Source organism: Balaenoptera musculus, chromosome 3, assembly GCF_009873245.2.
Source record: "Balaenoptera musculus isolate JJ_BM4_2016_0621 chromosome 3, mBalMus1.pri.v3, whole genome shotgun sequence".
Taxonomy (NCBI): Eukaryota; Metazoa; Chordata; class Mammalia; order Artiodactyla; family Balaenopteridae; genus Balaenoptera; species Balaenoptera musculus.
In genome coordinates, this window is record NC_045787.1 from 74,496,591 (window position 1) to 74,512,118 (window position 15,528).

The window sequence follows — 15,528 nt, forward strand, 5'->3', positions numbered from 1 at the left end:
AAATTTTCTTCATAAATGTCAATAAAGACAATATATCACAAGATGCCTGCAGGAATTCAGCTGTCTTTTATTAAGCCAAACATTAAAGAGACTTTTTAAAAATGTCACACATCTCACTATGTGATTTTTGTTTTGGAAAATATACTTATTTCTCATACAAATATGTTATTTATGTCATCATATAATGGGTTTATTATTGTTATTTTAAAATAAATATTTAAAAATTTCTCAGGTTTAATTCTTTTTATGGAAAATATCAGTAGATGTAACCCATATAAACAAAAATCCTTTAGTGACCTTAATAATGTTTAAGCATTTGAAAAGGGGTCCTGAGACCAAAAGGTTTGAGAAGCACTGAAGGTAAACTAATTGGGAGAGATGTCATCTGGCCGTAATTCTCTCCATATTTCCTAAGGGAAAGGGAATAAGGAGGGAGGAGAAAGGAAAGGGGATATACTGAATAGTAGGTATCCCACTGGCTGTTTTCATACACATTAATTTACCTCATTCATTCCATACAACAGCCTAATAGTTATGATTATCCCTATTTTACAGATGAAGAAACTGAAACTCAGAGAGGAGAGGTGACTTGCCTAAAGTCACAGCTTATAAGCAAGAGAATTAAGGTTACAGCATGCACCTTTTTGATTCTAAAGTTCTTATTCTTTCCACTACCTTATATTTATGGCAGAATCCCCCCACTAAAATTCATCAGTGGCCAATCAAAACCCCTAAATGCAGAGCTTTGGTCTTTTCTGTAATTTCTGTTATAAATCTAAATATCTAATTATTTTACTTATTTCTAATTCTTCAATTTGACTTGTTTTTAACCACATCCAAAGAATGCTTGGTAGACTTAAAAATGGCTGTTAGCTGAATTTAGAGAACAATGCACTAATTTTCTGAGTGTTAGTGTTGTTTAGACATAATATACATAGTCTCACAGTTTTTTCAATCTCATGCTAGTCAATATCAAAGAGTAGATTTATATAGTGAAGGGTCTGTCTCTTTTGCTTTGTAGGTTCATGTTAGCAAGCATTTATTCAAATATGCATTCATCAAATATTTATTAAAAAATCTACTGTGTTTACTAGGCTTTGGTAACATGAAACATGAAAATACAAAGATTAATTTCTGATGATTTGAAATAGAATTATGGCCCTTTCAAAGCTTTACAATTTTATGGAAACCTTCTCTGTAATTAGGTTTGATCACAGCTTCTCTTTTAAATGAAAACCTTAAAATGAAGAAACTAACGTATGCTATAGTGAACATTTAATGAATATTTTAATATTGCTGTATTGAGTTCTTAGAAAATGCAAGTAGTAATAACAATGATCTGCTGCAGGAAGGATGCATTCCAGCTTGCTTTCTACCATGTTAAAGGCACACTGGATGTTAGGAGGAAAGATGAAAATTCATTTCAGGGGGAAATACACTAGGAAGTCTGAATTTAGCCACAGATCTAAGCCACATTTTCCAGTTGAACTACATCAATTAGCAAAGCTGATGTTTTGATCTCCTTCTGTCTGATTCCTATGCTGTAGTGTTCACTGGGTACCAAACCCAGGAGGGTAAGACAGGGGTATTATTTTTGGTACAAGGTACCAAGAGTTGCAAGGGGATTTTGAAATTGGATTCTTTCTCAATTGATTCTGAACTTGAGAGAAGACAGGATGTTATTTATTGGCCCAGAAGTCCCAAGACTATGTGCCAGATACTATGTTCACTTTATATATATTATTATCATTCCATTTTTCAGACAAAAAACTGAGGCATAAGGAAGTTAACTTGTTTGAGGTGACGCTATATTAAGTGGAAGAGTTGAGATTCAAGCTCAGGTCTATCTGACTTTGCACTTCTAATCTCATCTCCACACTATCTCTCTGCAAAGGATATGATTCTAAATGTTATTCAGACACTAAAAATAGGAAATAAAAAGAGTTATTATCACAATCTGCCTTCAATGACTACAGGTTTTACGTTTATTTGGAAAAATGTAGATGTCTTAGAATATAGAAAATGTTTAAAATAGTACATCCTTATATTGATTATTCAGTTACTAGCTAAGTCTATTCATTTTTCTTTCTAGTTATATTTTAAAAGATTTTGGGCTAAGGAAAAAAAAGGAAGAAAGAAAAAATGTAGTGTGATTGGTGTCTTCAGTTTCTGAGGAAAGCAAAATTCAATATGAACAGCAGCAGCCCCTGGTGGTCTAAGGGGAAAAACATAGTGTATCTATAATTATGGGGTTGAAATATGTTTTTAAAAAGAATATATGTACATATTTAGCCATTGACTCAGTTCTCACCCAACACATTAAAAAACAGATGCTTTAAAAATGATCTGTGGCAAGATGCTTGTTAAGATTTTATCAGTTGAAATATTAAAATTCATTTTGAATTAATTAACACATTATATAAAAATAAAATGTTTTTGTTTCATCGTTTTACAAAGTACTATACCAGTGGTGATTAACACTGGGAATATTGTGTGTCTTGATGTGTGTTGCTCAAAAAGAAACTAAATTTATAGGATTACCACTAAATTGATGACATTTTCTGTCTTCACTCTTGAATTCAGTTGGCAGATGTTTTCGAGAACAAAAAGTTCCATCTTATTACAAAACATATTAAGCAGGTTTTCCTGCCAGGCATGTCTGACATGATGTTTATTGCCTAGACCAAATCAATCCCCTTAATAAGCCATAATATATGCCAGAAAGTACATTATTTCATAGTTAAGGAAAGTTGCCACATGAAAGACTAAGTATTTTGATCTCTCAAGCTCTGCTCCTAATGCATCAGAAATGTGCTACATAATCCAATAGTTAGTCACATCTATTTATACTCATTTAGTAAGTAAAATAAAACTATACTTTGTTAATCTTAAAGTTTTAGGCCTGGATTCTACTTTACTTCTGCTGGTGTATACTAGATATTTGCAAAAATTTCACAGGAGATTTTGGCTATTTACTGGATGCCAGAGAAAGAAAAGTCAAATACTTGACTATTCTAGGAAAATAAAATGGTTTCAGAGATTAAACAATCATTGATTGAAATATAAATGAGTGGAATTTGGTTGCTAAATCACTAGATAGAAATGACTTCCAGTGGCATTTGCACGGAAAAGAAGAGGTACAGAGGAGAAGAAAGGATATTTATTGGCCTTCAGCAATATTTTGGACATAGTCCAAGTCAGAGCATCAAAAACAGATTTTTTTTAAAAGAAAGCTTCAGTTTATCAGAGCTGGCTGTTTCTGAACAATTGCAAAAATTCACATGAATGCTGAAAAAATCAGTCAGAAAACTAGACACCAAATATCTTGTGTGTTAAGGAATAAGTTTTTTGATGGATGTCAACAAGCAATCAATCCTTAAATATTTGAGTATCTTCAATGTGTAATGCCAGGCTCTGCCAAGATTCCTATTCTCTAAATGTCTCCTCCACATTTGGATTTTTCCTTCTGTGGCCATGTGATCTCCCTTCCCCCTCCACTTCTAGTAGTTTTACTTTTTTTAATATTCTGAGTCTAATCCCTCTACTTTACTTCCTATCACTACAGCCCATAACTAAGTTTCTTAGGGAAGATATATTCAAGCAATTCTAACACAATATTACATAGATCAGCATCAAATCACTTTTGCCTATATTCCACCTACATACTATAAAGTTCTTTTACTGATCTTCTTCCTTAGTCTAAATATTTGTCCTCTTATGCTACAGTTTGATACCAGAATAACCCTCATTCCTATGCTGCAGGTCACATTATCTAGGTATCTCTAGACTAAGGCCTAGTCTTTTTGCTTTGGTCTCCTTCCAGGGGATTGGATCTTAGTGAGTAGATTTAGCATCAGTTCCTGACTTTTCTCGCAGGATGCACTGTACTACCGTAAAAACTGGCTCCTATCTGCTTATTCATAAGGATTGATATGCAATTCCAAAATCTATAAAGCATGCTCAAAGAATTGTAGGGCTATAGTGGAAAGGCGTGAAAGATAAATTGATAATAATATTATGAGACAAAAGAGATAGCTCAAGATAGAACATGATAAATTCCATACAAGTTAACTAATCATAACAACTCCCAACAGTCTTAGTAAGGAGAGGTCACTGATTATGATGGGTGTGGATGAGTGGGATTTCAGCTGGGCACTACAACATGGATAGAATCTGGATTAAGGGAAAGAACAGAAAAGCAAAGTTACAGATCCCATAAAGCACAAAGTGTATACAGGGTACAGCAAGTACAACAGCCTGGCTGTACTCTTATGAGCAAGTGTGTAAAACAGAAATAGCAATAGGTTGGCATAAATATTTCCATTTTCATCCATAATTTTAGCATCATGATGATATAGCTAAAAAAAGAAAATAGGGTATCTCACTTTTATATATTCAGATGAAAATGTATAGGTCAATCAAGGTATCAAATAAATCATGACAAACCGATTTTTTATCATTAATTTTCAGAATATCTTCTCAGTTACTGGATTGGGTAGGGGAGCCACAATGTAATTTTTCTTCATTTTGGTTTCTTTGAATGTTTCCTCACAGAAGATCAAGTAGTACACTTTAATAATGCAAGACATATTAGAAAAAGCAGTAGTAGTTTGGGATTTTAATCCTGGCTCTACCATCTTATTTATCAAATAAAAAATTATTATGAAGCCTCTGTTCTACAAATATTTATTATGGTTCTGTTCTAGGCTCTGGGTTACAGCAATGAAAAAAACAGACTAAGTCCCTGCCCCATGGACCTTACGTTAAGAGCTATGTGACCTCAGGAAATTTACTAAGTATTGACTCTTAGTCTCCTCATCTGTAAAATGGGATCAATATTATTGATCATATTAAATTTTTTAACACATTTTTGACTGGAGATGTATTGCGGCCACAGGCATTAGTTTCTGCAAAAATCCCCTGGTCAATGTGTTAACATTATTATTTATATATTATAAACATACTATAAATAAATTGTTTACTGACATTTACTAGTGTCCATTAAATGATAACTGGTCAAAAATCTATATAATCATCAAACGTAGTTTACTGTATCATATCATGCTTTTATTATAATGGTTTAATTTTAATATTTCAGATACATATTTTATTTTCAACCAGTTAGAACAATGAAAGAGGAAAGAGAGCAAGAATCTACAGTAATCAGAAGCACTGGTTTTAACACTTAGTTCCATCATTTAGTAGTTATGTGATCCTAGACAAAAATGTACCATCTATGCATCAGTTTCTTTAACTATAAAATGAGGGTGAAATTATTTGATTTACCTAGCTCATGGGGTTGTTCCAAAGAACAGATGATTGATTTCAAAATGTAAATGATTAAGAAGTATATAAATAAATGTTAATTCATCCTCATCACATACATGCTCTGTGTCTGAAAATTACAAATACATATTTGGAGATATGTAGAGGAAAGGAGAGTACTAGAAGTCACTTCTTGAGTGGATCAAAATTACCTAAGGATTAAGGCACCTGACACAAAATGAACCATTATTCTCTTTCCCACTACAGGCTCATGCCTTACTATCTAGAAGTATGTTTGAAGAGTGTCAGCTTAGCTCTGCTATTTTGCACAATTCTGGAAGATTTTAAGAGAAAGGGTGTTTATTGAGAAAAATAACATTCATAACTAAGACTATCAGGTATAAAGCTGTGTTATCTACATGAGTCTATTTTTGTCTCTTAGTGCTTTCAATAAAAACTTAGACGAATGAAATGGGACAAGAAAAAAAGAGGCAAAAAGACATGATAAGAAGTAAAAATAGCAGGAGTGTAGAAGAGATAAAACAAAGAAAAAAAGACAAAGGGAAAGGTAGATCTTAATGAAGCAACATAAAAAGATTTTTTTCCCTTGGTATAAGAAAAAAATAGATGCAGAAATAAAACAGACGTGAAAAAAGAATAAAGAAAATACACACATACAAGAGAACAAAAGAGAAAAATTAAAGCAATAGTGACATGATAAAGAGAAAATAGAAAAGAAATAAAACTTAAAAGACAGATGTCAGAAATAGATGCTTAATCTGTACATACATATCACAGGCAAATAAAGGAAACCGTTCAAGAAGTAAAAAACTTAATATGCAAAATCACTTTTTGTTTGCATTTCACATACGAAACTGAATATTGCGAATGATTTGTATATTTCAAAAACTTATACAATTCATTTTTGGAATCCAGATATCAGGGGGAATTTTTTTTTTTAATTCTATCTTAAGATGGTGGTTGACAGACTGGATCATATTAATTAGGAAGCTCAGGACAACCAATAGAGAAGAAGGTGACATCAGGACCCTGATGCAGTCATGGCGAAGAAAGGCAGTAATATAACTACATGAGCAAGCTACTTATGAATTCCAAATCTAATCATTGTTTTTGTTTTTCAAACAATATATTAAATAGTGAGATGCTTTTCAGAAATTTAAATACTGTAATCTGCCTAACTTTTGCGTGACTCATTGTATGACATGCTTTAGGTAGTCTTGATCTGGACATATTTTGGGGGGTCCTGAGAATTTATATGCTGCTTAACTGTCCTAACTTACTCAACAGACTGACCTATAATCAAATGTCTTGAACGTTTGGAGTACAATTCCCAAAAGTATAGCAATTATGCCATGAACTAGAAGTAAAATAAAGAAAATAACTTAGAAAGCTACATATTTTGCCTCAAAGGTGGTATGAAATATTTTATTAATGAGTTTTAAAGTAAATGTAAAAATAGCTCAAGTTGAATAATCTGAAACTTTATTACTATCTCACAGTATAATCTATAAAACGTTAAATTGTCTATATTTAAATGTTCTGAATTGCTCACTTTTGAAGAACATATCAATTTACTATTTTACTTACCCAATAGCATTTTGGACATACTGTACTAATAAATTATATTTCTAGCACCCATAATAAGGGCTTTGAAAATTGCATGAATCTGTCACATATATATAATGCACAGTGGTATATCAAGCAGAATGTGTCAAAGGGCAAATAAAATTGTTTGTGCCCCCTATAGAATTAGAACTCCTTGGGCAGCACTGCTATAACGATCCCATGCTGCTAGCATTACAAAGTGCAAAGGTTCACTGGATAAGAAAAGAGTGAAGGACAGAGTTCCCTCATTACACTATTCCTAAACTATTCTAGCTTAAATATTTATTAAGATATTAATTACTCTTCCTCCCTCCATCAGCCTTCAGAAGTTAAGCTGAGAAACTGTGGATGGATGGTTGCTCATAGGAAAACAATGCATTAAAACTATAACCATCCAAGACAAAGACTGATGTTTGTACAGTGCATTATTAATTGATTTTGAGACTTAAATAAAATATCACACTGAAATAAGAATGTGTTTTGTTACTTTGAATAAAAAACAGAAAACATTTCAAATAACACCCTTGGGAAATAAATCTTTAAAAATTTAAAAATTAACACTTTAAAAAAAATAAACAAAATAATTTAAGAAAATAAATATAAATAAAGAAAAGGAATGTAAAATTGCTTAGAACAGGTCTGAACACATGGAAGATTTTCAATAAATGTTAGTTGCTGTTGTGATTTAAAAAAAAAAAAGAAAAGGAAATAATGAAGGAAAGTAATGATCTTGCTTATTACTTACTCTGATATACAACTGCATCATTTCTTTTTCCCTTTGGGGGTTACGATACTTCTCGTAGAAATCACGTCGCTTCTTTGTTTCTTTAGAGACTTTATCTTTTCTTTCCCGTTTTTCTGCTGGTTCATCTGAACTATCAGAAGATGACTGTACATGTATCTTCGGCTTTTCTACTTCGATATAGTTTTCATTGGGATTCAGTACTATTACTCCATATCCTTCCTGTTTTGAAAGCAAAAAAGGCAGCATAATTTAATATTAGAAATCATTACAATTCATAAAAACGTTCTTAAAATCTCATAGTGATTTAATATAGTTACATATTCACTAAAATATTCCTTTATAATAGATTATAGTTTTAATTTCTCCAACAGAAAGTGATTTAAAATTATTTGCCTGTATTGTGTGTAGAAATAAGCATAGACTGCCTATAAGATCAAAAAGACATAATTGTAACACATTAAAATAATAAAGCTTAAATTTAAAAAGTACTAGATCTCCCAGAACCCCCAAAATGATTCAAATAAATTATCAAATAACAAGTACACTTTCAAACCACATTAATATTTATAATACATATTTTGAGAAAATAACCTCTTTGAAATTGAAGTTTACAATTCCAACCACATTTTGCTGGATTTCTGTTCCTTTACAGTTGCACTTTAATGAGTATTTTTTATTTGTTTGAACTTAAAAAAAGAATAAGCAATTAACAAGGAGTAAACAGCCTACAGATTTACATGTCTTTATTATCAGAAACACAGAATGTCTACCTGTGCATATTGGATTTTTTTCACCTCTCTTCTTTCAGGAAGGCACGCAAATCACAAAACAAAATAATGTCTTACTATAATGTATGCAACCAAGTTTTTAATCCTGAAATTTCTTTTATTTTTCAACTACCATAAAAATTTCTCTTTATTAAGAACTAGTGCCAGGAAACAAGTTCCAGAATTTAAAATACAGCTTATTGAGCTATTAAACTTTTTGTAAAGTTTTAAAAACATGTTTTCCTGTCTGACTTAATTCTAGCAAGGCAAACCTTTCTATGGTTATAATTAAGGAAACTTTTCGCATTTATATTGTAACTGATGGAATAATCGAACCATGAGAAAATAGAGAAGGATAAACAATTACCACTGACAAGCCACACAAATTTTTGAAGCTATTTATATCTTGTCTTTTCTATTCAATTCTGTACTGTGGGTGTCCCTATTTTGTCTGGTAAAATCTTGTAAGGTCATACTTAAAACATGTGTTATATTATGTTTAAAAAATAACAGCTCTTAAAAATAAAGCTTAAAAAATTCTCATCCTAACAAAAAAAAAAAAAAAGAAAAGTACATACTCTTCCCAAAACTGTAACTGTAGAATCTTCTACATCAAGTTTAAATTTAATTGTTTTTTGCCAAACCAAACATATGATAATTAAAAAAAAAACTGAGAGCAGTAATACAAGCCAATATTAGCATAGACTCAATTATCCTTATTTTTAAATATGCTACATTGCTATACATTGTTGGCTTTTTTAATAGTTGATTCCACAAACTACATACAAACTTCGTTGGGATTGTTTCAGTTTCCCCCCTAACCAGTTGATATTATTGTCTAAAACCATGATATGGTTTGGAGATTTTCAAGATCATTGAAGTTCTGATTTTAGTGATAGGGCTGTTAATTAAGATATAGTTGTCTTACACATATGAAAACTATATAATAATATATACCAAACTGATTAACAGAATACCACATATTCCTCAATATGTGTTTAAATAAAACCTTTCATACCTTGTTCATGAAAGGCTTATAAAACACTTTACAAATTTTTTAATTTAAATGTTCATTAACAAAACACAAGACAAGATCTTTTTTTTAAGTTTCTTAGCTGGTAAGTCAAAGTTTTACCAACAAAAGATATTTTATTTGGTTCTGCTTTATTCTAATCTGTATAGCTATTCAAAAGTCTTGTAATTCATTGTGATCACTGTCAGGTAGACATATTGTCACTTGGTGATTTTCTACAGTTGGACACACTTGACTAGTTATTAAAATCACATTTGAAGGAAGTTCCTTCCCCTCTTCCTTGTGCCTCTTACAACTTTTCACGCCCTTCTCAAATTTCAGCTATAACTTCTCCTCCCACCAAAAGTAAGTTAAAGAACACTGTTGCACTCTGCTAAACAGGCTGAAATAGAGGCATTCAGTACACTGCCTCTGGTGTAAGGAACATAGTCAAAAAAGGTCACCATAGGCCAAAAAGAAAATTGCCTCCTTACTAGATTCTGTACCGTGAGTAAGCGGTCTCCTGTCATGTTTCTTCCCTGCCTTCTCTCAGTGAACTGAACTTTACACACACACACACACACACACACACACACACACACACACAGCCTTTCATACTTACAAGAGGTAGGGTTAGCAAGACCAAAACAGAATCTCAGAATTCTTAGAGATGAAAATAGTGATATATTACATTTTAATGATAATATGAAAAATTTCAAACTCAAGGTAACAAAGTGGGACTTTAATAAATTGATAGAACATGAACATCACCTTTGCACAATGAATAAACTCTAAATAAAGGTAAATTCTTTAGACAAAATTTATAGTCACCAAAAATGAGAAAACTATCATCCTAGTTTATAATTTAATCACTAGAAATCATATTTTCATAATGCCAGATTTATTTGAGCAGAAGTTTTTACTTCAATTTTTGCAAATCATAGATTGAGAAATTATTGTGCCTACTTGATTTTAAATGAACTATGAAATTTGATATGCCCCATCTAAATAAGTATAAAAACCAGAAACACATAAATCATCAAAGTAGTAGTATTTGTCTAAGTTATCGATTATGTAACTGAAAATTACATGACTCATTTGTCCAATTTTATAAAGACACAATGTCAATTTTTCACCAAGGCATCAACAGATGAAAAATGATTCTATTTTTAAATCATGACTATATAAATCAATTAAAGAATTTTTATCATATAAATTTCAACAATGAATGCTTCTCTTTAAACATTTGATTTATTCAGAAAATATTTTATCATTTAGATATTTCATCTGCAAATTTAATTAATGAAATAACAATCAAAAAATATTCAGGAACATTTTCTGTGGAAATGAGAGCTAATTTTAATAAATGTCTCTCTTGCAAATTCAATTACCATTCTGTAAAAAACTTACATTTTTCAAATAAAATTTTCCTGATAATTAATGTAATATTCACAGAGACCATTCATAACCATTTTATGAGGAGGAGAAAGCTGGAGCAACAAAATAAAGTTAACTATCCCACCTAAAGATATGTAGTAAAACTTCATCTTTTCCTTTTTCTCTGCCACATGTAAACATTGTCCAAAAAATCCTTTTACATAATAAAGCTACAAAGAGTTTTGCCATGTTAACATTAATATATGTAAACTAAGGAGTCAAAGTAAATAGTCAGAGTAAACAAAGCAGACCACAAACCAGCAGTTAAATTTAACTGTTTTAAATAGAATGATATCAATTTATATCTTAAAAAAAGAGAATAAACATCATTTTAAAAATCAATTCTTTCTATCCCAAGTAACTCAATCAGTACACACAGAAATAAGTAAGAAGAGATCCTAGTTTAACCTTTAACAAATGTACCCATAAAGTTTTACAAAACTACTCTATAAAACCAGGCGTCAAATATAATATCATAAAAGAACTGTGCACTGCCACTCCAAAGGAGATCTCCATAATTAATGCTTAGAACATTAAACATTTTATATTGAAGTATTTTTAATTTAATTATTCCTTAAGCATGCTAAATTTCTCCTAAGATGAAAAGTTAGGTCATTTCAAATGTACATGGAAAGTTCTGTTATCTTTACCAAGATAAAGTGATCAAACTGATTATCTAACATTCTACAACTAAATAAATAAAACTTCTGGCATCTTTTGTAATGATTCACCCAAATCAATTCCAATATCCAACATTTCAAGAGACAAAGCATACATAAAGTTGTTAATTAACTCTTATGTTTGATCGCACAGTCTAATAGAAGATCAAGGTGATCAAGAGGACAGATATCGGTAAAAGTAAGTTTTATCTCTTTAATTTACCTAATCCTATTTTCTACCCTTTTGTAGCTATAACTATAGTTTCATTATTAAACCTGTGTTTATAAGGTATAAGCCATGGGATCTTAATCAGAAACTCCCAAAATTTTATTGCTTGATGTAGCATTTTATTCATCACAGTGCTTGCTGCGATTTAAACAGAATACAGAGTCCTCTGGGCCTCCTTTACTTTGAAGTCTATAGATGCACTTACTAATAAATAATAGTTCATTTATCATTCAATCAACAAATGATGGCTTAGGTCAGAGGTCTAGAACAGACAGGTGATGCCAAACACAAAGAACCAAAGAGGAAATCTTGCTTAAGAAATTAAATCAGTACAGAAATGTACTTATGGAGAAGATTCTACAAATAGATAAAATTTTAAAATGCCTGGCCAGAAACAGAATGTACTTTTGACCCCAATGAAACCTTGCCAAAACTGAAGATTTATCTAAGTTAATTTGCCTATTAATTACCAATTATAAGGAAATCGGAAAATAGGAGCAAATTCTACATCTTTTCAAATCTCTTGTGGTTGGCTACATAAAAAATCAGCTGAAAGTACTCAGCTCTACATATTAACCTGCCAATACTGCAAAGCCACATGTGACCAAAGAGGTCAGGGGCCAGAGTAGAATCCTTTGACCTACGGAACTATCTGTTTTGGTCTTCAGGCAAGGCTCCGTAAGAGATCATTTTACACAGATTTATCAATCATATTTTTCACGTTCAGCATTCTATCTGCTTGGTTTGAAAGAAGATAGGTGCTCATCCTCAAGGGAATTGAAACCCGAAGTGTCTTATCTATAAACTACATCAACCCATGGTTAAAATGGACAAACCACTGTCCACTCATCTTTTCTGAAAGATGTATGTTGTGTTTCTTCCCATCTTTTTCTCAAGAAGGGTATGTATATGTCACTGTTGCAACATCCTAGGTGCAACAGTGAAATGAGGTCATGACAACCAATCAGAAGTCACTAGTGAAGCGTTAAAGTAAACATAGCTGTTGGAGCTGCAGCTCTGCTTGAAAAATGCCCCCTCCATTATTTCAGCAATTTTCTCAAGACGTGACCTGGGACTGAAACGTCTGAAATGTCACTTGACTCTGTTTTGTGCTTATTCCCAATTGCATTTAGATAACAGCACCCTGCTAATATTTTGTAAAATGTTTGTCATGACCATGCTTTGACTTGTAGCCCCCTAAATTCTAATGTTGTGTTCCATGGTATAAAAATACCATAATGTGAACCAACATAGATTATCCCAGTAAGTTTCCAACTTCAAATAGCTCATCAAGTTAGTCAGTAAAAGAAAACATGCCACAAAAAGTTTTCAGAGGACCACCTGTTGTCTATTATTTTTACATAGCACTTACTCATAAATCATAACACAGGGTAATTAATCAAGCTGTCAAAGAGAAGGTCAAAGGTTATATGGTAGAGTCAGAAGGTCATGCATGGGCTGATAGAGGTCAGGGTCACACTGCATTCCTCATTATCAAGTTGGGATGAGAGACGGCCCAAGCAAACAAAAGTGAAAGCAGATGGAGAAGAGAGTGGATAAAAAAAAAAAAAGAAAAGAAAATTTCACAAACAAAAAGAAAAGTGAAAGAAGACTGTCAGCTGCTTTCAAGTAGAGAATAGAAGAGAAAAGAAATACACTGAAACGTGCTCAAAGAAGCTCAAGAACATAAAGAAACTACAGTTTTATTAATTAAATAAGTTGAATATAACTTTTCTTGGTCATTGTATTAGTGCATACTAAGCAATATTAGAAAATATATGTTTGTCATCTCTGTACCTTCCCTAGCTAGTGTACCGGGATAAATTAAGGTAAATGCAAAGAGTTCCAAGGATAAAGTACAATTACAAAAAAAACTTATTATAAGAGGCTTTTTTCCCCTTTAATATTGTTTCAGCATTATAACACAGATGCAAATAGTTTTAAGCCATAGGATAGATAATTTTTGAGTATGCTACAAAGATATCCACAAACACAAATGCATCATAAAAGTCCTTTTGAATAACAAAACAGTTATAAAATATTCTATTATTACGCTGGCCTGAATTAGATGCAGAATACTGTGCAAAATTAGCTGTCACCCTTTGCTCAAAATCTTTGTTAATCTCATTTTGAATGTTTGCAGCTTTATCAACACATGCATCAATGTCAGCTCCTTGGTTACTGAACCGCTGTAGTTGGAAGAAGATATAATTAAAATGTTTTGGCACAGAAAAGGTGAAATTGTATCTTCCCTTGTTCCCTTAGGAGTCTGTAAAACATGAAGGATATATTGACAAACACACACCCTTGTCTCCGGTTCTGACATCAGGTCAACCAAGTGCTATTTATTTTAAAACATTCACTTTGCACTTACTCACATTATCACCTGCTCTGTTTCTAACTTTTCCTAGGCTTTAGAACGTTATGTTGCTTAAATATCACAAATTTCTCTTCAAATCATCAATATCTTACTTATCAAAGCATTCCGTAAATGTACAGTAGCATTATAAAAAACATTTACCATTCATTATAAATGGCAGAAATATGATTTAATACTACAGCATTATGAAATATTTTATATTCTTTGCTTCTCATTCTCATAAAAAGACACAAACATACACCCACACATTTATACATTAAACTAAAAGAAGTAACAAGTTACAACTGTTGCCCAGTCAGTGACAGATCAAAATGCCTAAGTGGATACAGGGAACCCTATGGACACACCTCCTTTATTACATGTTCCCAAGCCGACTTGAATGGACAAATTTATCTTATGAAATGTACTGTTCTGCATGCTAGCTATGCCTTTATGGTTTAAAGTCTTAAATGTTCTCTTAACTTATTAGCATTATAAAATTGTGTAAATATTGTAGCTATAGATGGTAGGCACATGGTCTTTCAAAATATCACTCTTACCCAATCATATACAATACAAACATATTGTTTTTAAGTTACTCTTAAAACCTGCTTATGAACTGTGGTACATAAATCATTTTATCTTAAAATATGTCACCTTTCTCTTCTATTCCCTCAATTAAAATAGCATGTCTAAAATATTTTTGTTGTTTTTTCAAGAATATATCAGTGCTTTGCTTGTGTTTCCGAAGTCCACTTGCAAGCATGAGGACATAATGAAAGATCCCAAGTATTCACTGAGTCAATCATTCTTTAAACACTGATTTTATACAACAAGTATTTAATAAGCAGCTACTATCTACCAAGCACTATGCTAGGTACAGTGCTATACTTATGGTCACCTTTTATTTTAAGATATTTCCACTCAGTAGAAAATTCCAAATCATAATTAAGTACAAATTCCTAAAATGTCTACATGAAGTCATGTTATTCTTCAACAGGAAGAGGAATATGAAAAGAAAAAAAAAAAGAAAAAAGCATTATAAAATATTTCTAAAACCAATCTAGCTAGACTTTCAAGGATGAGTACTCATAAATAGTAAGCTGTGTTTGTGGTTTGTGTTACGAGTATTATTTAAACTTACTCCATCACAAGGAAAGTGTACCTCTTAGGAATGTGTGTGTGTGTGTCTGTGTGTTTGTGTGTACATGCACATTGTATATACATCCAGATATTTTAACAAGTAAAATCATTTCATAATCTAAGGGAAAATCTTTTAAACACATCTACCTCCTAACAAACAGGTGCAACTGAGTACAGCTATGAATTCCCCTTTCCACAGTGACCTATGTCAGAAGATCTTCTCATACTTCTTCTGCTAAATAATTTAATTACTTATGAGTTATGGTTTCTTTGTAACCTTTTAAAT

At 31.8% G+C, this 15,528-nt stretch overlaps 1 protein-coding gene across 3 annotated transcripts in view; it reads right to left on the reverse strand.

Moving 5' to 3' along the window:
* Positions 1–15,528, reverse strand: part of FAM172A (family with sequence similarity 172 member A) — a 421,563-nt gene that overhangs the window by 243,935 nt on the left and 162,100 nt on the right. For all 3 annotated transcript variants that reach the window (XM_036846745.1, XM_036846746.1, XM_036846747.1), the window contains one exon: positions 7,637–7,855. In XM_036846745.1, coding sequence (XP_036702640.1) covers positions 7,637–7,855 — 219 coding nt within the window. The remainder of the gene's footprint in view (positions 1–7,636; positions 7,856–15,528) is intronic.